Source organism: Marmota flaviventris, chromosome 3 (genome assembly GCF_047511675.1).
Source record: "Marmota flaviventris isolate mMarFla1 chromosome 3, mMarFla1.hap1, whole genome shotgun sequence".
NCBI classification, from domain to species: Eukaryota; Metazoa; Chordata; class Mammalia; order Rodentia; family Sciuridae; genus Marmota; species Marmota flaviventris.
In genome coordinates, this window is record NC_092500.1 from 38,488,893 (window position 1) to 38,516,171 (window position 27,279).

Below are 27,279 nucleotides of genomic sequence, written 5' to 3' on the forward strand. Positions count from 1 at the left end.
AAAAACCCCACAATTGCCATTTTTTAAAAACTAAAATATTTTATTTCCATCTTGTTTCTCTGATTTTTACATGGAATTATATACTCATTATTTCCCTTAAATTTGCTAAAATCAGACTTTCAATTTTTAAATTCAATTTGTGCTCGATCAGCAACACTTGATTTTTCCTGAATTTATCTAAATTCCTTTTTAATACACACTAACATGCCTATATAATCTAATTCAATAATCAACTACTGTTTGTAAGGTACTGGGGATAAAGCAGTGAATAAATAAAATCCCTGTTTCCATGAGCTTAAACTAGGAATTGTCCCAGACACCTCTGAAATTTCTAATTTGACATAATTGTTTTAGAAAAATGAGGAAAAGAACAAAACAGTTATCATAGTTGACCAAAAAAGAATATGAATTATCATAGAAAAATTTACCACTCACTGTCAAATTTTCATTCAAACATAATGATCCTAACCAAAGAGAACCATTAAAATGAAACAATTATTATTACAGAGATAAGACAATCTCTTAGGTAGTAAAAGTTTAAGAATATTAAATTATATCTGTCAACATATAAAACATGTTGATTGTTTATTAAACCTTTCATTAGCAGAAATTCAACAAGAATATTAGGTTTTGATGCATTTACAATTATAATCACATTTTTAAATAATCTCTAGTGGCATACATTGGGGACTTACTGCATCACCTTATTTCCTCTTGTTTTTCATACTTACTACTTGCAAATCATATTGATAGATGACCTGGAGATTTTAAATACATGTAAGACATGGTCCCTGCCATCAAGGAATCTTTATATTACCAAAACAATCTACAAACAATTGCTGACTGAGAAGAAATTAAACATACAACAAGTGAATTCCAATTTTAATTAAAAGGGTATGTACCCAGAAAAAAAAAAAAAAAACTGAACCCAACAGATAACAAAGCAAGGGTATGAGAGTAACTTTTGGGTAGTCACTTACTATCTCTGAGTAACCTAAGTTACCTATTGATCTTATTGAGGACCACTGAGATAGCAGTACCATTGGGAATGATTCTGAAAATTATTATTCCTCTACAAACCCACAGATAATTTAAAAGAAGAAAATAGATTATAGAAACTGATACTGTCAGGATACAGGGTAGATAAAAAAAGAAAGAAACACAATGGAGTGGAAGCTAGGTAGAGGAAGAAAAGCAGATGTAGTAAACTGAATGTTAAAAAAGGAAAGAATGACATTAGAGTATTAACGCACATTTAAAGGAATTTTAAAGAAATTAATATTATGAAAACCAATGTAAGGGAAAATGTCTTCTATAAAGTAGTTTTCTTTGGGCATGAATTTTAAGTAGCTGCACTTACAACTTAAAGAAACTGAGTTTTAGGAGGTTAGGCCGTTTCCCTAATGAACCCCAGTGAGTCTCAAAGGCAAGGTCTGAACCAGGTAACATGAGATCAAAGCTCTTGCTTTGCCACTCTGTTAAGGGTATCTCCTTTGGAGACTGCCATTCTAAGGAGATACGATCATACACATGCAGCCACACTTCAGTGCACATACACAATTATTCTAGGCATGTGAATACACAGAGAAAATTATTATTTTTCCCTTTTGATATTTCCCCATAACCTGTTAAGACAAAGGAAATTTTTAAAATAGGAAAATGTTGAGATTGAACCAGAGAATAGGTAATAGAAAGTAATAGGCTTCATATAATTAATATAATTTCACACTTCTGGGAAACAGATTCTATACCTACAGAGTCATGTAATTTAAATTCTCCCTAGCCTATCGGACTTTAAAATAGTATCTTGTTCTCCAGAAAGAAAGTCATTGTTATTGATGACAGACTTTAATCACCGCTTTTGATTTTCACTATTCACTTTGTAAACAGCACATGCTATAAAAATGATTTACCATAGTAACAAATTATAATACATATAATATTGGACAAAATGTTTGCTGTATACTTTCTGCACTGCTATTGTTGTAATCAAGTAAGAATATTCCAGGACTTCATTCACCTTTGAAGAAAAATAAGAAAGCTTTCTTAAATGCTAATTAATTATGACATATTTTGGCAATTAAATCCTAGCAATCATGCACATGTACTTCAGACTCTTTGTTAAATAGGTACTTTGGGGAATTTTTACTGATCCTGGATCCTAAAACATAGAAAAAGGAAGGGATATTTAGAGTTATAGATGAATTAGCAATGAAAGTAAAAGAATAAGAATTTATCTTAGATCATTGAATGTAGTATCATATGCTATCAGGAAAGATTATCAAAGGTGTAAATGCCTTTAGAAAAGTTAAAAAATTCATTTGGTATTTCTTTTCATAATATATATATATATATTATATATATATATATATATATTGCATTTATATATATATATATTATATATATATATATATTGCATTTATATATATATATATATTATATATATATATATTGCATTTCACAATAGATTTTAAATAAGCCAGAAAAAGATTACTATATACTTTCCAGCATTAGCATTAACAAAATGGTACAATTAGTTCTTAAACTGTAGATATCTAAAAGCTACAAATTTAAATATATTGCTCTAGGAAGTACACAGCTTAAATAAATGCTTTTTCACAAACATTTTTAAGTTTTAGGAAACAAAAAAAAAATTTGAAAGGTTGCCATTGTTGAATTTAAAAACAGCCAATTTTCCACCTACATGTCCAAAATTCAATCTCAGAATTTTTGAAATAAACATATACTATTAGAATCAACCTACCTTATAAGATATAGTATCACTTTCATGTTCATGAATTTTAAGACTGTATATTTTAACAATACCGCCTGGAAGAGGACTGGGGCTCCATTTCAGCCATACAAAGTCTGAAGTGTAGTTGATTAAAGTCAAATTTTGAGGAGGTGCTAAAGGCACTGTAGGAAAATACATCACAAAACTTTTATTCATAACACTTGTAGCATTGAAATTGCATTGTGACTGTAGCTTCTTTTTTTTAATATTTATTTTTTAGCATTTGGCAGACACAACATCTTTGTTTGTATGTGGTGCTGAGGATCGAACCCAGGCCCCATGCATGCCAGGCGAGCTCGATACCACTTGAGCCACATCCCCAGCCCCATGACTGTAGCTTCTTGAAGACACTAAATTAAGAAGGATTTAGAAAATGATCATATTTTTAATTTCAGAAACAAATACCATAAGTAATTATATTTTTGTTCTTGGAACATAATAGCTCCAAAGTAGCTTTAAACAGAACACATAATTCTGAAAATTGTATTAGGAAACAAAATTTGGCAAAGTAGATTAAAAATTGTAAGCCTGCTACAAATCAACAATCAGATATTCTTTCATTTTCCACTCTGTTCCTTAGATCAAGAGAAAGTACTGGAACAATGAAATCATTTGAAGGAATGTGGATTCCGGCTTACCTGACTCATCTGTGTAAAAGAAAAGAATACTCGGGGGACCGAGTCCTTTAACAGTTCTTGCAGCAGCAAAAAAACTATATAACGTAAATGGTGAAAGCTCTTCCAATATTATATAGTTATCAGAAGTAATAAAAAAATAATTTTCATTTGGTCCTTGTAAAATTAAGTCATAACTTATTATTGCACCATTTGGCTTTACTGGGGGATCCCATGATAGGAGAACTGAGGTAGAGGAAAGGTTTTTAAAAGTGTTGATTATTGGTGAAGTTTCTGGGACTATAAAAGAAAAAGAGAATAATAAATGAAACAAAAGCAAATTAGCATTTAAAAAAAACTTCAATTATAACTGGACTTAATTTTATTAGCAAATTTTAATTTTAAGAAGCTTAGAACATGTTTATCTCATTACTTGAGAACAAACAGAACCTACATAGTTGTAAGAATAATGCTTCTTATAAAAATCAATATAAATGAAGAGAACAATAGTCTGATTAATAGGCAATAAAAGGTCTAGCCTACCATCTTCTTCAGTTTTGATGAGTAGCTGGGCAGTATAGATATCAGAGAATCCCTTTTCTGTTGATGGAGTGATTTCTAATATATAATCAGTGTATTTTTCCAGATTATCAAAATATATGCTGCTGTCATATGTAACTAGAGGTGGTTTCCCATGGCGAGGAGTCTGCTGTATATTCAGTGAAACATAGTAGAAGACTAGACCATTTGGGTGAGACGGTGGGACCCAGCTTACATTTATCGCAGTTGATGAGATAGACTGGTAAGTCAGGTTTCCAACAAGCCCTTCAGGTACTGTGATAGGTAATGAGCAAAATATAAAATCATCAGTTACCCTATGCACAAACTGAGTACAATCATTAAAATGGCATCTATTACATGACAGTTCTTACATTATTATTTAAATGCAGATGTGGTCAAACATTGCCTATATAAAATACCCTTTAATAATCATTTGAGAATTATTCAAAATAAACACTGCCATAATTAATATATGAGTGAATTATTTTTATATAATATTTTCTTGACTTTTCTTTCCTGCAACATGGACTGTGTGTGTGAGAGAGAGAGAAAGAGTAATGTGTGTGCATTTATTTTCGAGTATTTAAATATTTTGGTAATCTGTATTGTCTAAATAATACTTAGCTTTTTTCTTCTAAAGATTATCCTATTGAACATATGAGGAAACATACTCAGTAATAAGTGACTTGCTCAAGGTTATACTAAGGTTTTCTGATTTCAACTTATAAAAGTTCTAGTTCTCAGATATCAGCTATATTCTGAGACTCAACTTTATTAATGTAAATTTGAAATCCCACTTGGAGCATTGTACAGTAAATGCTTATTATTTATGGTGCTATAATTATACTTGTTAAAATATTATACATTCCAAAAATCTTGGGCGAGATCTGCATTTAAAGAATGCCTGAAATGATATTGACCACATATTATACTAAAAGCATTATTTCTAAAGACTTCTTAAATTTACATTTCCACATATTTATTGTATTTTGTTGATCAACTTGTCAACTATTCAAAAAAGATTTTTTCCAACAAGGTAAGCATTCATTTCTCATGCTTATAGTGTCTGTCAACTTATGACTTCCAAATAATACATATGGAATTTTACTGTCATCAGAAACATAGGTGAATACCATTTATCAATAGGAGATTAATCTTTAAAAATAAACAAATAGCCAACAGAAAGAACCACAAGGGAAATAGGAAATGATCCACTTATTATATTGTCACAACTGAAACCTAAAAAAAAAATTAAGAGCTTCAATCATTTTAGTTTTCTGAATACTCAGTACAAACAGGATTCTGCAGAAACTGCAAATAAGAAATTTCTATTTCGTTAAAAAATAAAGGCTATTCGGAGTGTATTAGTCACAAAAACAATAAAAGAAAAGTGCTGCATAAAGTCCTATGTGGATTCAAAGTCTGGAAAGGAAGCAAGTTGCTGGAGATTAAAAAAAGTCATTCCTAAAGCAGATGGACAAATATATTAACGATTAGAAAATTCATCCATGGGTACAGAAGCATTTTTCATTTCTATAACGGCAGGCTGTGACACATTTTGAAGCAATAAAAGCAAAAACTAATGAATGGATGGTAGCAGTTTTCATGAAATGAAGGGGCTATTATTTTTATAATAGTTTTCTTATATTAAATGAATTTTCAAATTCTTATAATGAATAAATATGCCTAAAAAGATTTTATTACCAATTCGTGAAATAATCACAAAGTTTTAAAGTAACTTAATTGATATTAATAAATGTTTTTTAGTTACGTACTGTCTTGATCTGTGTATACTTGAATTATGTCACTGCTTTTATTCCCATTTCCAACTGAAGTACTTGCTGTTAACCAAAATGTATAGTAGCTGAATATTGCCAGTTTATCTATTATTGCAGAAACGGTCATATTGTCAAACTCATTGGTTACTTCATAGAGTGTAAAATTCTGAAAAATAAATATATTGTTTTAAAGGTTCAGAATATGTTTTTGATGTACTTGAATGTTTTAAAATAATTATTATCCATTAATTGATTCTCTCTTACTTTAATATATTAAGTTTTAGGAAAATCAATATAGATTATTTTCATTGCAATAATTAAGCTGGAAATATGTTTGCTTTAAAAGAGGAATAGATGCCAATCACAAAAATACAAAACAAAGGTTCTCTCTTATAAGTGGATGCTGATCCATAATGGGGGACATGGGAAAAATTGATGAGCTTTGATGGGGCAAAGGGGAGGGAGAGGTGGGAAGGAGGTATGGAGATAAAAAAGATGGTGGAATGATATGGACATCATTCCTCTAGATACATGTATGACTGCACATATGTTGCAACGCTACATCGTATACAACCAGAGAAATGAAAAGTTGTGCTGCAATTGTGTACAATGACTCAAAATTCATTCTGCTGTCATATATACCTAATTAAAATAAATTATTTAATTAAAAAAGAGGAATAGATGGTAGAAATTTTTCTTCTTTTTTTGATTTGGTTTTTTGATTTTTATTTATTTATATATGACAGCGGAGTGCATTACAATTCTTATTATACATATACAGCACAATTTTTCATATCTTTGGTTGTATGCATAGTATATTCACACCAATTCGTGTCTTCATACATGTACTTTGGATAATAATGATCATCATATTCCACCATGATTAATAACCCCATGCCCCCTGCCTTCCCCTCCAATCCCTCTGACCTATCTAGAGTTTATATATTCCTCCCATGCTCCCTCTCTCCATCTCACTATGAATCAGCCTCCTTATATCAAAGAAAACATTTGGTTTTTTGAGATTGGCTAACTTCACTTAGCATTATCTTCTCTAACCCCATCCATGTACCTGCAAATGCCATGATTTTATTCTCTTTTATTGCTGAGTAATATTCCATTGTGCATATATGCAACATTTTTTTAATCCATTCATTTATTGAAGGGCATCTAAATTGGTTCCACAGTTTAACTATTATGAATTGTGCTGCTATAAACATTGATATAGTATGTAGTATGCTGTTTTTAAGTCCTTTGGGAAATTTTTCTTTAAAAAATAAATATACCAAATAAACTTTAAAGCTTATATTGGTAATGAAAGTGAAAACGCTGTAACTGTGCTGATCAGTGGTTTTCCTTGTGAAACACTTAAGTACTTTTCAAAGTATTCACTGTTTTTAAACAAGTTTGGAAATATAAATTTTTAAATTTTTTCCTCTCATTAATTATAGAGGAATTATGAAAGTGTTTACCTCTTTCTATAAACTCAAATATTTATTATTATTCATCTTTAGTGAGCCCTCTTTGTTCTATACTTTTGGAGAGCAAAGGGAAATCAAATGTACTCTCTAATGTACAGAATGACATATTTAAGTTCTCATTCCTAATAGTTATATTTATCCCAAAGATTTTTTTTAATATTTAAGGAATTCTTGCAATTGTTTTCCTTCTGGTGAAAAATTAAAAATAAATCACATAATCAAACAAAATGAATTCTAAAGTAAAGGAAAATAGATTTTTAAAAGCACATCACAAATGAGTATGAATAATTTTATAATAATGTATTTATACTAAGTAATCTGAATCATCCCAACCCACATGGAAAGCTTTGAGTCTTATAGACCTTACATTCAAGTTCTGGCAGGGAAGCCCTCAATAGATTATCTACTTCTCTTCCCACAACTGTAAAAAGCAAATAATCATCTCCACTTACAGAGAGCTTTGAGGATTAGATTACAATGAGGCACATAAAGCAATTAATACCATATTTGGCACACAGAAAAAACAATAATGGCAATTAGTTTTGTTAAAATAACTAACAATTTATAATCAATTTGACTAAATGTATAGACAAGATGGTTCTGAATTTTATCCAGAAATTACATTCAATAAAATTTTGTGATTCTTTTCCTAGTTTGAGGGAAGAAAAGAGGGAATGAAATAAAGATTTACTTCAATTTTTTGGTTAGTTATTTTGGAACAGCCATATTAAAGTCATATAACAACACACAAAATAAGATGTATAAACTTTAATGCCTTCCAATATATTTATTTTATATATGAAATAACTGGCTAATATAAAGTATCACTTAAAAATATTAATTACTTAAAACTTCTTGTTTTAAAACTTTTTATTTTTGTTTGCTATTTGTTATTCTAATTACCTATAACATTGATGACTTGAGTAATAAATAATTTTGAATCAACCAGAAGTCCTGTTGGGTTGTGTGACTCAGCATGCATAGACATATAATAAATTTATTAAATGAGATCAATTATCCAGATTATTATTTAATTCATCTATTTACTTTTGTCCCCAAAATGTATTTTGGTCCTAATTACCTTAATTAAGGATTATTCCTTGGTTTATGTAAATACAGTCAGAAAGTATTTAGTAAAAGCTTTCAAATTTGATTAATTAATCAACCAAAATTCACTTAGTGCTTTTTATATAAGGCATTTTGCCAGGCACACTGAAAAGACATGACATAAATTGGTAGTAATTAAAATGGACGAGAGTTAATAATCTATACAAAACAGTGCGTGACAAATAAAGAAAGCACAAGATGGACTGCCAAGTAGTGGTAGAGAGATTAAGTTCCCCAAGATAATAAGAAGGAAAGATCACTCTAAACTCAAGTGTTCCAAAATTATAACTAAGTACTGAAAATGTTTGTCAATTATAATAATTTTATATTCTTTCTATTAAAATGTTTATTGAGCATTAAAGCTATGTATGCGTCACTTTGTTCCAGGGAACATGAGGGAAAGGAAAGATAATGTCACATGTTCTTTTCTTCAAAGTATTGCTATAATGTAAGGGAACTAAGAAAAGTAGCAGATACCTGCAATAGGAGTTAATATGACTTACTCAGCATGAGGTATTCTACAAATTCTGTGGGGAGGGGAAAGAAGAGAAGAAAGAACAAGGAAAAAGCTATAAACCTATTCAGCTATACAATTCTTGCTATGAGGAGTTCTTCTACAAACCCCAAATAGAAAATCAGGTAGCAAAGATGTTGATGCTATTTTTAACAATAACCTTAGGAATACTTTAAAGCAGGAATGAACTTGAAGCAATATGAGACTATACTTCTCAAGCGCTTTAACATCATTAGCCTGTGCCCTTTTGCAGCTGTCACACTTAAAAGCATTCTTAAGATTACTTAAAAGATAACATGTTCTAAGACAAATGAATTGCAAATGGGATCATATTATATACCAAGTTTGAATATATAGGTTTAGAAAAGGATGTTGAAACCCATAGTTAGATGTTTATACTTGATTATTTAGATGTGGACAAAGAGAATCAAATATAATCATGTTTAAACTATAAGCAAATTGTAAGAGACAAACATGGCTAAGATGTAGAACTACAGAAACCATTTTGCAATGCTTGTTAAACGTATGAAAGAAGAAAAATTGCAATTTGAATACCTTTTATGATATAATGAATATTGTTAAAATTGTATACAATACTGTGGTGAAAAACTGCCTCACTAATCTCCATTTTTTCTTTCATAAACAGAGCAGAACAGAAAGGAATGATAAAAACTACTTGATGTAAAACAGAGAATAAAACTGGACCCTTCCTTTTCTTTCTGCTCTTAAGGAATTTGTTTTTAAAATTTGTACAATTAAATCTATTTCTATATCTACATGTCTTTCAAAAGTAGTTTTCATTTTGGCATGAAGTTTTAAGTAGTTGTAATCGTACAACCCCAGTTTAGAGGGCAGATTGCAAACACTGAACCAGCCTCTGGACTCATTTTTTCTCTCTTCTGGACTAGTCCTGAGATGGCTTGCAAAGTTCTGCCCTTACCTATTCATCAGCCTGAAATGCATCACAGTGGCACTAAAGCAAGCCTTGCCTAATCCCAGAGGTTGTCACTCACAAGCACTGACTCTAGGACTAATCTTGGATTGTCAGGCACAAACAGGATTAGACAACTCAGAATTACAAAGTTCTATCTCTACTCTCCTGTTGCTTAAAAAGATAACAAAGACTTGCCACAATCACAATCAACACGCAGTCAATAATTTCTTAGTAAAGTAAATATTCTATAAATGGCAGTATTTCTTCTATTTTCAAAATTATAACTCTTCCCACCTTTGATTCAATCACAACAACTCCAATTTTGTCCTTTACAGAGTTCTGTGAAAAATTAATCTGGATAAATACTATAATTCTGTGAAAAAAAAATTGAAAATATTTTTCTAAATTAAATGAATGTGGGCTACCATGACTATCATCATATACATCCCATAAAGTGCCCACTACAAACAGTGCAAGCCTAGAACCTTAACACCACAAATTTAAAATAATCACATTCCTAGGATCTTCAACATATCTGATTTTAGGCAATAATAATATTATAATAACTATAACATCTTGACCATAATCAAAAAAATTTTAAATGAAGAAAAACACAAACATATACAAACCCTAAAACTATTCATATTGTAAACAAACAAAGTGAAAATGTGTTTTTAGCTATAAAAATAATAGAATAAATAAAAACCATTAACACTAAGAATAGTTCTTGGAGGAAGTATAATTGAGGGCCATCTATACATATAGAATTTTAAATAGGTGGCATCTTCATTGTTATTTAAATACACTTAAAACTGATATAGACATGGAGGGGTGTTGAAATGCATCTAATACATTCTCCACCACATTTTTCCATTGGTGGGAGTTTTATAAAATATGTCTGTGCACAATTATGTATGTAAAATAAGTAAATTTCTTTACCACGGCAAGTCTTCATTAACTACATAACTAAAGAATGTAATAAGAGAAAATTCAGTTCTTACCTGAATAAAAGTACCTGAAGTATTTCTATAATAAACAGAATAATATTGTATAATCCCATTAGGCTTTGAAGGAGGTGTCCAAAAGAGAATTATTGATGAAGAACTGAGATTTACATAATGAACATCTCTGGGAGGATCACTGGGTGCTGTAAAACAAATAATTGAACAACAACAACCACAAAAACCCTGTACTTGTGGCCTCTAGTAGTGTCTGAAATACCTGAATTTTCCTACACTTTTAAGCTAAAGAAATGAGAATTATTTTTTAAAACAACTTAATATATTACCTATTTAGATGTCAGAAGTGAAATCCATAAGACTCCCTGACTCATCCTACCACATTAAGACTCATTGGGACAGTCTACCATACCAATATTCAAGTGGAGGACAGATGGATTTCATACTATACTACCCTGGGGGCCAGGAGCCATGTAATGCCTATAATGTCAGCAGCTCAGGAGGCTGAGACAGGAGGATCACAAATTCAAAGCCAGCCTTAGCAAAAAGCGAGGCACTAAGCAGCTCAGTGAGGATACTCTGTCTCTAAATAAAAAATACAAAATAGGGCTGGGGATGGTACTCAATGGTTGAGTGCCTTCAGTTCAATCCCCAGAATCTGCCCCCCGCCAAAAAAAAAAAAAGTTCCCTGGCTCTAAATCTTGCTGACTACTCTAGATTTTAAAGCAACATAATAACAAGTTTCCAATAGAAAAAACATAAAATAAAATACCTATCTAGTTTAGAATTGTGAAATTGAATAATAAAGGTCAGAGGTAGAGAGCTGACTTCATGCATTTTATTTTCTTCCATTTAACAATCACAAATAATAAACAAATGTTTATTATGTGTCATGTAAGTGTTGTGTTGAGTGCACTCACAAACATAAATTTATTTAATCCTCATAAGGACCATATGAGTAGATATGATATTGCTTCTACATTATAGATGGGAAATTGAGGCAAAGATTGATTAACTAGCTTTCCAACATCACACAACTAGGAAGTAGATGCAATTTTGAAAATGGATATTAGAACTGAAGATGGGCCTCAGTGGTACAGTGTTTTTCTAGAAAGCAAGGCCCTGGATTCCATCCTAGGGTCCACAAAAGAAAAAGAGAGAGAGGGAGAGAAAAAGAAGAAAGAGGAAGAAGAAGAGAAGTAGGAAAAGATGATGATGGTGACAATAATATGCATTTATCACTCAAATATTTTGATACTGAATGCTTTTCTAAGCACAATATTCTTTAAGTTGGCTTCTATTCATAAGAACTCACCTCCCTCTGGTGTTCGAAAGTTAATGATATTGCTTCTTGTTTTTCCATCACCAAATCTAGTGCTAGCTGTTACATAGGCACTATATTCAACATTATAGTCCAAATCTGAAAACTCTAATGACGTTCCAGTTACATTAATGGTTTTTAATGATGATACATCCCTGAGAGAGAAAAAAGAATATTATCTGCATAATTGGCTTTTAAATTAAAAATTTCCATCTACTTTTTAAGCACAAGTATTTCAAACGTAAGTAGCATTTATGTATAGAAATGTATTAATCTAAATTAATAGGATAACGATTTCACTTATCCTAAAATACTAAAAATAGTGAATTTCAGAATACTTTAGTGAATTAACTTCATTTGCTTTCAAGTACATTTAGTAATTCAATCAAGTGTTAATAACATGTTCATAATTACAGTTTGGGCCAACTTTAATGGGTCTCTAGGAATACTGTGTATTCAAAGTAATTACAGCATTCCCTTTCATACTAATGGTTTACTTGTTCAAATATTTATTCTTTTTAAATGTCGGCAAAATCTTACTTACACAACTGATTGTCAAACAAAGCCATCTTTCATATATTGTATAAAAATGGCATTAACTTCAATCAAAAAATTGTAAATACAGTTTAGTAGTATCTAAAATAGCAAGTCTATGGGCTCTCCTTTACTTATTTAATAGAAATGATATTGAAAACAACATATGTATATCATACAGGAAAGAATAAAACAGTTCACATCTCTGACTCAATCAAAATCTTATAGGTATTTAAAAATGGCATGCCAGAAAAGAAAATAAGTCAAATCAATATGAACGCAAAACTCTCCAAGTAAGTACCAAAAAGTCCCCCAAAAGAATGAAGTGCTGCAAGTTATTTAGCACTACAACTAGTTTATTTTAGTCACATTCGCTCAGTTTCTAGAGTTTTGAATTGAACACAGATTACTATCTAAAAACAAGGAATGAACGTGTATATAGTTGTGCTAAAAATGTGCATCTAAAAAAGAAATACACATTTTAGAACAATAAAATATTATAGAATTTCAACAAGGGAATATTATCAATATCACAGAAAAAGAATGTCTCATATAATCTCATATTTTTCTTTTCTGGAAACACAAGGCACCCAAAAAGTAACTGGATATCCCTTCTAAACAGAAACACTCTTTCTTTACTCCTTAAATATCTAAATATGGAAATCCTTAAGAGGAATAATAGATTTTACATGAAATAAGGGTAACCACCAAGAGATAACACTTCAACCATGGTTTTACTATTGCAGACTTGCCAATTTACTCCAAATACAAGTATTGTTATCTGTAAAATAGATAGCTTAGCATGGTGAGAAAAATCTTGGATTCAGAATCTACAACTGGAGACAGGTGGGATTAGCCAGGCCATTCAGCAATTTGAAACAGTTTCATTAGACACTCTCTTCCAAAAGCAGTAGGGAGAGCTTTCTTTGACTTCATTGAGATCACAGAAGAGGAGCTTTTAAAATTCTTAATGCTGTAGCTGTTAGTTTCAGAAAAAGATACCTTGTCATGGAAACTTGACCCAGTTCTGCACTGCTGTTGTTCATAGGTCACAGTCATCAGAATACTGCAGAAGAGCTAATCCAATTCAGATCTTTAAAGCTATGGTATTAGCTAAAGTAATCTAATTGCCTTATGTCTATTTTGAAAATTACTCTTCAAGCATATTTTACAATGCACCTTACCTCAGTATCTTCTTGCCCTGATTCTTCACAGCAAAATATTACAGATAAATATCTGGCTACCATAAAAAAAAAATTTGTTCCGTACATAAAGCAGAATAAAAAAATTGCTTAGAAAATGCACATTAAAATAAACTTTTCTCAAGTATTTAGATATTATAGTAACAAGAAGATAGTCTCAATAAATTTTCCTTATAAGAAACGCAATAATTTATTTCAGTAGACATAAATCGATATACTTTATACATCTATTCTGGTTTGCCATAAGAGATAAGATAGTCCTAGCAAAAAGTTTTCAGATACTAATGCCTTATAAGTTTGGATTTCTTTTTTTTTTAATTTTAGAATTGTGATTGATATTCTAATAAATGAGATAGAAGAAGATCTGAGCATAAAAAAACTTTCAATGAAATAGTTCAGAATATATCTTTGGCTTGCATGAAATGTCCTGTCATAAAACTGAGAACTAAGGGGAAGGGAAAAGAAGAGACAAGTGAACTGTCACTGAGGCTCCCTCTCCATCTTCCTTGTTCTGAGTATCTGTTGCCCCAATGGTGGTGACACAGAAACCTGTAGTCTAAGGCATGAGATCTCCACTCTCTAAGGAGCCAACTAGGGAGCAGTTCAACAGCAGAGAGGGTTCACTCCCTCCCACACATAAGAAACCCAGCTGAGACACTGCTGTGTTGAGCTGTACTCTTGGGATTAGCTGGTTAGTTTTAAAATCTGTTTTGTTCTTAATTGACTTAAAATATTGGAAAAGAACTTTCATATGTTCCATCATCATGCTTTATTTTCATATATAAAAATGTATGTTCTGAACCTTGATTTTCTTTCTCTTATGTTAATAAGAAATCCAAATCATTATGTTTTTATAACTACAAAATTTGGGGGTATTATAGTTTTCCAGTCTTTCTTCTAAGAATTAAATTTTAGGGGGTTTCTCTTATTTATTTACTTAGCTATTACTAACAATGCTGCAGTAGGCATCCCTCAATAAATACTTTTCACAATAGTAACTTCATTTCTGCTTGTTAAGTTGTGTGATTGTTAAGTCATATGGACTGATACATCCTTTATTTTAATGATTATTGCTCCAAAATGATCATCATTCCAAACTTTAAATTATTATTTAGAGTCACACCAATAACATATGAGAATACATATTTTGGCAAATTCTTCATAATTTCTGCAGATCTAATTGACAAAAATTTTAATTTGCACATCCCTGACTATGAGTCAAATGAAATGTCTTCTTATATGTCTATTGATAATTTGTGGTTCCATTTTAAAAATATCTATTCAAACATTCTCTTTGCTGTCTTCTATTGAAGTCTTTTAAAAGGAGAAGAGTATATGTCTGAATTAGGGAGGATCAATCTTTAGCCAGTGCTAAACATAGATGACTTCTCTGCTCCCTGTGAACTTAGAGATGATATTGTGAATTCTATATTCAATAAAACTTATTTAAATCTACTTTGTGCCTGGCAAAAGTAGCAAAAGCAAGAGAGAGAGAGAGAGAAAAAACAATAATCAAAGAAATCAGTTAAGATCAAAGTAGAGAAGAGAAGACTAAGGCACACAACAGGATACAGTAAGCTGCTCACTGGGGAGGGAGCCTGCAAAGCCTGAGAGTAGAACAGGTAGCTGAGTGGGGGAGGAAGCCAGAAGGCCCAACTGACAAAGTGATTTTAACTTAGTCACAGACTGTGTGAAAATTAAAGGAATATAAATGTTATACAATACTTAATTTCTTAAAATATTTCACTTTTCAATAAATGTTAAGACTAAGAAAAAAATTAAGGGCAGGCTTCATTGCCATCATTTTACTGATTTAATATTAAACCTCAAAGACTATTCTTATAACTTGGAAATTTAATTTGGAAAAATCACAAATTTGGATTACTTTGACATTATTTTGAATAAATATAAAAAGATATTTTGTTGTTGTTTTTGTTTTTTATCTTCACTCATAGAAGAAAATGTCTCATACCAAGAAAATGTCTTATGTTGGGAAAAAATTTAGTCTTTGAGATGAAGTTATTTACTACTTAACATCTTTTTTCCCCAAAAAGGTAACCACATTTGACATCTAGGTCAAAAAGGAAAAATGGAGAATAAGAGCAATTTCTTTGCTTTACCAATTTCTTTGTTCATTTCTTATAGTTACCATGATAAGTAACAACTGTCTAGGAAGGAATTTTGAATATCCAAGCCAATGGAAGACAAACAAATTTCCCCATTGCTGTATGAAATATGATATGTCAAGAGCTTTGTAATGTTTTGAACAACCAATAAAAAAAAAGAAAAAGAAAAAAAAATTCCCATTGCTAAAGTATGAATATGTGTGGTTTCCTATACAAGGTTTGAGACTCTTTGAAAGGGCATCATCTTAATTATAATTCATCATTTAATACTTTGTTTCATGGAGGTAATCTAACTTGATGATATCCATTCTTGTATGCTTCTATGAATTTATTTTTTTAAATTTTCTGCCTTTATCTAAACATTATCTAAACATTCTATTTTAGTTTTTTCACTCACTAAATACTGATCTCCAAAGTAAGGAATATCAACATTCAGGGCTGGTGTTGTGGCTCAGAGGTAGAGCACTTGGCTAGCACGTGCAAGGCCCTGGGTTCAATCTTCAGCACCACATAAAAAATATATATAAATAAAATAAAGATATATATATATATATATATATATATATATATATATATATATATATATAAAGATATATATATATAAAGAATATCAGCATTCAATTACTGAACTCTATCGAACGATTTTCTTCCTCATATGAATCAGTGATTCACTAATTTTCATGCCCTGTAATGAAACTGCTCTTTCATGTTACACCTTATTCTAGAATAATAATTACTTATCACAGCTTGGTAATATCAGTGTTAGTAATAATGTATTCAGTGGCCCCAAACTAGCCAGGTATGGAAGGTTCCAAAAACTTAGAGACAAGGAATAAGGATCCAAAATACATAAAAAGAGATTGTAGAGAGATTTTATCACCTGAGAATGGAGGCAAAGGTTAAGGATGTACATGAGTTGATAGGTTTGGAGAGCAAGTTGTTGGGGCAATAAAGTTTGAGATAGCCACCTTCATTTTCAGTGCAGAATGGAAGTTGAGTTACCTGCTATCAAAGAGGTAAGAGGGGCTGGAGGATAGAGAAAATAATTTGGGACAAATTCTAAGGAAAGCAAGAGGAAAAGCTCATCAAACCCAAGTAAAATGAATTTCAGAGGCTCTCAAAGTTCAGTAAGGATGGAAAAAGCAAGACGGAGTGAATATTATATCCTATTTAATTAGTGAATGAATTTTTATTGAGAGACTGTAATATATGTACCATAATCTATGATGGGAATATGAAGGTAAAAAAGACTCTGCCTCTGGTTTGAAAGGTTTACAGTCACAGTTAAAGGATGTCATCCCCACTGGGCTCAGAAATTTGTGTTAAGGATGTCAGAAAGTGAGCTATTGGATTAATATAGAGTTATTAACTACCACTGCTTTTCTGAAGTTCATATGTATCCAGGTTTTCCATTCCTTTGAAAGTTGTAAGTTATAACTCACTAGGATTTTGTGATTTTACTCAAGTTTGAAACTTCGTTGTCAAAGTTGTTCAAAATAGCCTATTATCTTTTCATTTTTAAGTAGCTATAGTTATGTTGACTTCTTCATGAATAACATTAACTTGTGCTTTTCTTTGTTTCTCTGGATCAATTTCCCCAATTAATTTCTCTCATTATTATTATATTTATTATTTTTTATTATAGTTTAAAAGCTATGTATTAATTTTACTTTCTCCTTTTGTAAATTTTTAATTTCAATATAATTTAATTTCATATGGAATTTATAACTTAAATGTGATTATTAATGACAAGCAGGTAATTATTGGTCTTTTCTTCTCCAATTGAATATTTATCCACTCTTGTACAAATGGAGACCAAAGCATCATATTTGATACTTTAAAGCATTGTGTACTAACTAATGAATACAATTTTTATGAGGAAGAAGACTCACTTTTAGTAAACAATAACTATAATGGTACAGTATAATGATGAGTAAATAATTTTGACCTAAATTGTATTTAAATCTATAGAAGTCTGACAATCATTTAGCAGGGTTTAAATAGTACAAATAGATCTCAAAACACTTTTCTATTGAGAAATTAGGTTATGGGTTCAATAAATATAATATAAAATTAATCTTATGAATGAAATCAAGAAATAAGAAAGACATATTTTTCTCCCTAAATTTGCCAAATACAGTAGAATTTAAAAAAAAAATCTCTAAAAAGCCAAGGTCATGCACAATGCTTAATGTGTAATAAATCTTAAAATACAATCAGTGGTGGATTGTCTGCTAATAAAAGCATTCTAAATTATAATCACAAATATGGAAAATGGAAAAATATGCCATCCAAGTGGTCATTTTTTGTTGTTTTTTGTAAATCAGTGCTCTCTCTACTTATTTAAAGTCATTTTCTTTCTTTTTTTATTCAGTAGTAACAAATACCTTATCGCAAAATTAATTTCTCATAACAAGGCTTCATTTCTCAAAGACAGTCCTGCTTAGGACTGATATCAACCTTAATCCTTGCTTTAAAATATAAACATGTGGATTTTGTATTAACCTAAAATTTAGATTATTGTTATTCCTGGTCCTTACCAAATAACACAATTTCAAACCATCTGTTTTTCAATTACTGCAAAACACTGGAAACTTTGGTTATAAAAAAAAGCTGAGGAATAGGCAAACCTCTAGATTCAATTATGATTCTAGCCTCCAAGCAAGCAGAAGCTACAGAAAGCCATCACTAGAATGCATTTGATCATTACTTTCTGTGAAATCACCTTTATTTAACTTTATACTTTGGGAGAAAATTCTTATTGCTTTCCAATTCTCTTTCTGTATCTCTTCACAGAATTCACACAAATCATATTTGGACTCATAAATCCAGTTGAGTATTAAAAAAGTTTTGATTCCAAAGTATGGAACTAGTTCTTCAGCCTAGTTTCATCCAACTAAAATCCTTCATTCTCGAAGTTAGCCTCCCTATAATCAATAATTATATAAACACCCCGCTGCCCTAAATTGGTAGTTCTGGATTCTATTTCACACCCTCTCTCCATAGCTTTTGATTCTCATGTGGGGATCAATACATCAGAGAAAGCATACACAAGATGAAACATATAACTATGGAAATCCAAAGTACTAAGAAACTTAAGTTAATATTGACCCAAACATTAGGATGTGCACCCACATGATCTCTTCTCCAGATTGTTCATACTCTGCTTTAGAAATTGTATTGAATACTTCCTATATGTCAGACAATGAACCAGTAACTAATGATAAGGTTTAGTCCCTATTCCCCTAGAGCTTACCACGTAACTGACGGGTCCTTATTAAACAAGAAAATACGAATGGGTTGAGAATTATAGAAAGAAAACTAAGCTCTTTCAGGATTCAGGTCTTCATTAGAGTAATACCAGCAGTTTATTCATTTTTTGTACTATTCATATTATTTAAGAAGGAAGTAACTGAAATAACTCAGTGACAAACTGAATTCTTAAAAATAGAGCCAAAAAAATAGAAACACACACACACACACACACACACACACACACACACACACGTAAACTGCGGGGAGAGAAATGTTAAATGACTCTTAGTACTACACAGGATTTTAATTTTTCATTTAAACCTTGCACCTAAACATCACATCTCTGGAGAAAACATCCCAAGGCCATTTGATTATACTCCCAGTAAAATCCAAATTACTCATTCTGGCCTCAGAACTCCATATATTTGGCCTGTCCACCTCTAAAGCTTCATTTTTTCCCACTTTTCCTGATATGATTGAGTTCCTATTTCCATCTAGTATATCCCTGGCCATTTCAGTTACACGTATCAATGAATTCGCTTTTTCTTAAGCCAATTTAGGATGTGTCCAGTAATCAAAACTAAAAAGAAACCTGACTGCTATTAATATTGCTCTATTCTCATTCTTTTAATATTTTTTCAAATGTCTTAACCCCAAGTTTTTCCACTATCCTTATCCCTCTTCCCCTAACAAGCTCTGCCTTCTCCATATCCAACTGCAGTTAACAAGTAATACAACTGGTTTGACATTTGAAACAGTATAACTTTCATTCTCTCATAATAGTAGCGTCCATTACCCAATGCTGACCAATAACAAACCAGTGATTTTTTTTATAGAAATATCACTTATAAGTTGATACAATAAGTTTAGTCTTGTTGCAATTCTGTCTTTACCAAATTAAGACTTCCTTAATCTTATAAGTATACTGCCAATTTTCTAGAACAAATGCCAATTATAATATTTATTCCAAATGCTATGGAAAAAGCAGGATTTAGGGGTAAGACAGACCTGGGTATGATTTCTGACTGTCAACTTCAGTTCTGTAACATTAGTAAATCCTTAATCTCACTAAGATTCAGTTTCTAGAACTGTAAAATGGGGGTAATATGGAGATAATACCTTCCATTTATGGTATTTCTGCAAATATAACTAAGAAAATATGTGTGAAAAATATTTGTTTTTTACTTTGTTTTAATTAGTTATGCATGAAGATAGACTGCACTTTGATGTATCATGTATAAATGGAGTATAAACTTCTCATTCTTTTGGTTGTACATGATGTAGAATTACACAGGTTTTGTCATCATATGCACATAGGGTAATAATGTCAGATTCATTAAACTATCTTGAAACACTTGTTTTAAAATGGTAACTACTGTACTGGATTGAGTACTTTTCTTCAGCCCTCTGGGACATTTTGTTCCCCAAGGCTGGAATGCAAAGAAATCACTATCTAGTCCAGTTTTGTGCATTTTACAAGTATGATAAACAAACTCCCTAAATTAAGAGATTAAAAACTCAAGATTCAGACATGTAAAATAAATGACTAACAAATTTAGATTTACACAGGAAGTACTAGGAGCTATGATAAAACAGAGCAAATGCTCCACCTAAAAGGGCAGCCACTATTCAACTCCAGGTGATCTTCACTGTGGTAAATACTGTACAAGTATTCCAATATTTATAAGAAACAAAGGAACCTGGAGTTTTACTAGATATGCACTGGTTTTTAACTGCTGACAATTAGAATTTGTGAGCTATTTGTAAGTCCAGTGTAGCATGGGTGGCCCATGGATAGTCTGTTTGTGACCTTGGCACCCAAGCTTCAGAGTGATTCATAGAAATGACTAGCAGGATAGAGCTGAGACACAGCTTTCATCATCCCCCTGGAAATCTCACATTTAGCTTTACAAAGCACTCTTGTACTCAGAGACTCCATCTACCTAGGTTTTGTTTCTCCCACTCTCCCAAGCCTAGCCCATATTCTGTTCCATAATCAGCCTCCTAAAAGTTACCCTGCCTTCAATCCTTCACAGGCTGCCTCCAGGGAGACCCTCTCTAACTCATTAACTGATCTTTACCACCTTTATTCCACAATGGGAGGTCAATTCAGGAAATCTAAAATGGGCCCTTCCCATTCCTATTACTAAATTCTCTACCCATTAGGTGATTTTTAATAGGGTGATAATCTTTAGAAACTAGAAGAAGCAGAACCAGGAATACTTTAAAAGCATACAAAAGGTCCTGTACAATGGTAAGTTTTTATATTATGAAGGAAATTATTTGATCAGTGACATTTAATAAAGAGTTGCATCTGAATAATTTTTACTTCCAAATCTATTTCTCAGCAAGTTCTTTTTAGTTATTTCACATAGGCATATTTTATCTTTAATAAGTCTAAATCATGTTGAGGTTCTAATATTTTGCATCTCCACAGGGAGGTTAGCAAACATTTGTCAAACTGACTGAGTCAAATTTTTTCTCTCATACTTATTATTAAGAAAAATTAGAAACATTTTAAAGTCAAGATTCATATATAGCTAGAGTTTTTAGCATCACTTTCATTCCACAATATTTTAGCAATATTTTTTGGGACATTCACGTGGAAGTTTTGGAAAAAAATGTTAAATTTTATTGACACTTATTAAAGCAAATCTGTTAAACAAATCTACCATGAATTAAAAAATATAGTAAGTGAATAAGTTTTATATTAGTTTACTAGAACACTATGCCTCAATTTAAAATATAAGAGAATAAATTTATAGTACTCTAATAAATACACATTTATTAAATGGTGGTTGCCCTCAGAATGCAAGGACTGTGCATCATTTGAAAACATAATTTATTGACATCACTGAGGAAAAATGCTGCTTTACCATCTTGATAGATGAACAAAGTTATTTCAAAAGCAAACTTTAGAAGGCAAAATCATTCTTAAATGTAATGGATTAAAACCAATTCTGAACACATCATCTATAAACCAAATGTGACTCATACAGTAGTGGAAATAAATTACACATGAACCCTCATGAGCTATTCTGTACAGAAATATTCATGACAAAGAGAGTAGTCACCCAGTATAACAAATATAATACACAGCCTTTATTTTGAAAACACACTTTAAAAAACACCCAGAAGAGTATACTTAGAAGAATTTGTAATTATTAGAACGACTGAACTACTATAAATGAGAACTAAAAGAGAAATAGGGACCCTTGAAACAGGGGTCCTGCCATTTATGACATCCACTATTTATTCATATTTTCAGAAAACACACAGATAATTGAGCAGTGAAGTCAAGATTTAATCCCACCTCACTGACTCAAATCCATGTTCATTATATCAATACCTGCTTCATATCTTCTCAATAAAATTGATTATGGCAAGAGCCCAAAAAGAGTATTAGTAATCACTAATGAGAGAATCTAGAATTATGACTATTCACTTAGTAATATTGGCTAAAGCTGCCAAAAAGTATTTTAGTAAGAAGATGTTGGAAACTTAAAAATACTTAAAAATATATACTTCATTATAATTTATATATGTTTCAGTGTATGCTAGATGATATTCTTAAATATGTCTCCTTTTGTGTTTTTTCTTTATGTGATCAATTCCACTGTAGAATTCATTATTTGAATTCTAAAGTGGAATTATGGCAGAAATGACAAAAAAGTCAATATTGAGTCTCTAACTCTTAAAACATACTCTTCATTCATCATCCATTCAACAATAATTCAATTTACGATACTTATTTAATTCTAGTTTTATGTCCTAAATATCACAATGAACAGTAGAACTTGAAGTATACAGGTATGTGTGTTTGTGTATAAACAAACCCAAGTTTTGTTGAGAGATAAGTGTTTCTGACATTCCACTTGCACAACTCTAGATGATTTGAAACCCCAGAGTTTTATATTTCATACCTGATGTAAAAAGTAAGGACAATTCTATCAGTTAAGTCAAAGAAAACACCTTTTACTACAAAGAAAGAAGCAGAAAAGAGCAAACTAGTCAGACTAGAGTATCCTGGGATCTTAGGGTGAGGGTAGAATGATAAAAATACCCAAGTAGGTTTGGGAGGGAAATATCAGGGCATAGAGTGTTTGCTTCAATGTAAAGAGAGTCCTGCTTCTTGTTAGCAGTGAAAGAAAAAATGCAAACCCTTAAGAAAGCTCTGTTCAGTATGGCACTCTCCAGCAAGACCTAAGAGTTCCTCCAGCAGATGACTGAGAATGGGAGAAGGATGTGGAAGTAATTTTCCTAAACCCTACACACTGCTGACTGGGACAGAGGACACAGTGGAACATATCTAGCTACCTGACTGTCAAAGCATACTTTCCAGAAGAATCAGGGGACTAAGACAAGCATTGAGGCTGAACCAAGTTAAAAAGGAAAATAAAAACCTTAAAACTAGAAACTATGACTACAAGTCAGTACTGGAATAATTCCCAAGATTGCCAAGTTAGATGAATTACAACTTCACAAACCTGGAATTCCCTCACTCCCTTTCACTGGGCTTCTGTTGCACCTAAAATCTATCTTGAGAAGAGAGACTAAGAATAGATACCTCTGAAAGATGAGATAAAAAGTACAAGCGGGAGCGAGACTTTGAATTGACTGAATAAACACCCCAAGAGAGATTGAACCAAGCCCAGAGGGAGAAAGAGAAAAGAATGAGTTATCTCAAATAAGGACCTTTACCATCCCCCATCATTATGGCAAAAACAAACAAAAAACAACACACACACACACACACACACACAGGGAACATGCTACAGAAAATAAAAAGTTATGTTTTATATGACATTTAAATTGCAGCATATAAAATTCCAGCCTGGCTATATTCTTAAGTAATATAATAAGTGCTATTAATTATTTTCAATAAGTCTGGCTACTATGCATTTCAGAATTCAAAACAAGTAGAATCTTTGCAAAGTTCCTAGAGTAGGTGGCTTCCATGGACCATAACAGGTCACACCCAGAAAAGAGAAGAAACAGGTAAACAGCATCCTTTAGAATATGGTCTCCAGCCACGTATGTGCTACACATTATGCCAAGAATAGCTGAGGCTCTGGGAAGAGAAACCTGGTCACTACAGAGGACCAAGGTTCTCACAATGTGGGACTGAAAACCAAAGGCAGAAAAATTTTGTGATAATATAAGAGAAAAAGGTTAATTATTCTCACCTTTCATCAACTCATTTTGCTTAAATTTTTTTCTAACTTAGTAAATGACATAAATGTCTAGGATTCACCACTCTTGATTCCCCTCCCTCCTCTCTCTCTCTCTCTCTCTCTCTCTCTCTCTCTCTCTCTCTCTCTCTCTCTCTCTCTCTTTCTTTTAATCTCTACAGCCAATGTATCACCAAGTCATATCAGCTTGTCTTCCACAGCTAAGAGATGCCCACTCTCTCTTCTACTCTGTTATTGTCTCTTGACAATACTACTAAAATATCTTCCTACCTTGGACCCTGCTAACAACTTCGCCCCCTACAATTCATTTTCTGTAAAAATCCTCAGAGTCCTTGAAATGCTCCATAACTCCCATTTTATTTAAAATTAGGACCAAATTCCCATCATGCTTAGTTCTTAAATTTTTTCTTCCTTCTTCCCTCTATATTACTCTTCAATGGTGCCCAAATCCCCAGCAACAGTGGCCTCTCTGGTCTTCAAAATGACAAGCTACATTTCCCCACAGAGCAAAGATAGCTGATATTTATTCTCTATCTCTGGAAAGCTCCCTTCTGCAGATCATCACATGTAAGAAGCTCCTTCTTGTGATTCAGATCACACTTCAATGCCACCTTTTCAACAAGGTCTTCTGGGAACATTCTATCAAAAGCAATCCTCTTTTCCATGAGATCCATTCATTTCTGTTTATGGGTATATAATCAAGTTATCTCTTCAGAATCCAAGTTCCTTGGAGGAGTGGGTCTTGTGTGTGTCTTGTTCATATGCATTTAAGTATTCTAACAATATTGCCAAATGAACGAAGGAGTAGGTTAATGTGGGGAGGGGGGTTAAATTCTTCCCACTGCTTCCTTTTCACTAACATCTTTTATGATACTCCCAATTTTGCCATAACTAGACAAAATGACTAAGAATCAGGAAATAAAAACACAAGGATATGTATCTCTAAAGAACAGTAAGAAAAAGGCTTAAAAGGGGAATAAGAAGAGAAAAATCTTAATGTATGAAAGAAAAATAGACTTTAAAATATTGTAGCCCCTCATTCAAGGTTGGGCCTTCTAATTCAGAAATATAAAAGAAAGGAAATGTCTATGTTTTATAAAGTATTTCATTTTCTGAGTAGAAATATTTAAAATTCATTAGGAAATGTGTTACATAACTGGTGAGTCCTCCTAAGAGGACTTACATTAGATTAAGGGAAGATTTTAATCTGCTGAGTTTTCATGAAGCAAGACAACCATCACAAGACATACTGTCTTTTCACAAATGAAAGATAAATAAGCAATCAGCACATAAGGGATGAGAAAAAATAAACATGCTTAGTACCTCTCAATGGAAAATTGACCTTAACAGATTTCTGAAAAAATACTTTCTTAAGTTAAATTTTAATTGATTTTTTTCCTTAAAGAAACTTAAAAAGACAGTGGCATGAAGTTCATGTAAAACTTTAGAAGAGTTTAAAATTATATGCTTGTAATCATACAAATTGGTCTATCAGACTTTTAAGAGTATAATTAGTATAACTGTCCATAACATTATTGCTTTTTTTAAAACTGCAAAAATTATATTATTTGTGCTTAGACCACTACATAATATGAGGAAAACTTACTTCTTAATAAAAGCAAATTAACTAACCTATTAATAATCAGGTTCCTAATGCAGCATCACATTCTGAAATAAAAAACTACATTCCTATCATGTTACAGATTAATATTTGTTCTCAGAACTATTTCCAAAAAAAAAAAAATCTTACCAGACATAAACTGTGTAATAGAGGATAATACCATTTGGCTCCAGAGGTGGTTTCCATGACAACTTCACTGTGACACCAGACAACTGTTTTACAGAGAAATCTTGAGGGGGAGAATCAGGAGCTGAAAAGTGGGTACATAGAATAATGCATTTCTTTAAATATATATAAGAAAAGGTTAAGATGGAAATAGTTTTTTTAGAAAAACTTTCTGGTAAATGAATCATGTTCAGAGCTTTTTTTCACAGGAACAACAGTCTGTTTACTTTCAAATGAGATGATAAAAGAAGATTTTGCATGGTGGTGTCAGAACATCTGTTTCTGTGATTCAATGGAAAAAAATATTTCATGAGAAAATAGAAAAAGGGATATGTCACAGTGACTCACCTACTATTCAAGTACATCATGGTAAATGAGCATCCTCTAATACAAATGAAAACTTTATTGGGGTGAATAAATATAATGTACAGCCAAAAGCTCTCCAGACAATAAAGAATCTTGGGGGCAAAATCACACATCCAAGAAATGGAAAAGGAATAAGCATTACATTGGGAAGACAGTTAAAATGACTGACCTCATTAAAGAAAACTATATTTCTCAATTTCAGTTGTGCCATTAAACTGTAAAGTCATATCAAATGTATTCACTGAGTCTTCAAAATTGAATAGTTTTCAAAAGAAACACCAATGTAGCACAAAAACAAGAAAAAAATAGAATCTACTTGTAATTCTGCTATAACAATATAAGAATACAAAAAATTAGCTATTTGACATGGAATAAGTGGTATAAACAATTACTGCAACCTGGTAAGACAATTTTTTATTTCCACTTGGACAAAACATTTAGAGAGCAATTCTCATCTGCTGTATTACTGTATAATAATGTCTTAAAATTGAAAATACAACTTTTTTGCATATAAAATAGTATAACTCACCAAAATTTGGTTCACTGTTACAGTTATGAATGAAAAGTTAACTCATAGGTAGCTAATACAGATTTTGAGAATATGTTCAGACCTCTTAACTGTGTTAATTAATATATAGTTCATGGATAGATCACTCTTTTCAATAAAAAAGCCATTCTCTACCCTGATCTTCATTAATCATATGACTTGGCCAAGAACTTAGATGGATGTTTACCTCACAAGTCTACACTTTTAACAG

The 27,279-nt window shown here is 31.6% G+C and overlaps 1 protein-coding gene across 1 annotated transcript in view; it reads right to left on the minus strand.

The window, feature by feature from the left end:
• Positions 1 to 27,279, minus strand: part of Ptprq (protein tyrosine phosphatase receptor type Q) — a 209,397-nt gene that overhangs the window by 135,143 nt on the left and 46,975 nt on the right. The window contains exons 17-23 of the mRNA XM_027929031.2: positions 26,120 to 26,240; positions 12,055 to 12,215; positions 10,782 to 10,927; positions 5,745 to 5,913; positions 3,952 to 4,242; positions 3,433 to 3,708; positions 2,765 to 2,916 (exon numbers count right to left, since the gene is read on the minus strand). Of these exons, the coding sequence (XP_027784832.2) occupies positions 2,765 to 2,916; positions 3,433 to 3,708; positions 3,952 to 4,242; positions 5,745 to 5,913; positions 10,782 to 10,927; positions 12,055 to 12,215; positions 26,120 to 26,240 (1,316 nt within the window). The remainder of the gene's footprint in view (positions 1 to 2,764; positions 2,917 to 3,432; positions 3,709 to 3,951; positions 4,243 to 5,744; positions 5,914 to 10,781; positions 10,928 to 12,054; positions 12,216 to 26,119; positions 26,241 to 27,279) is intronic.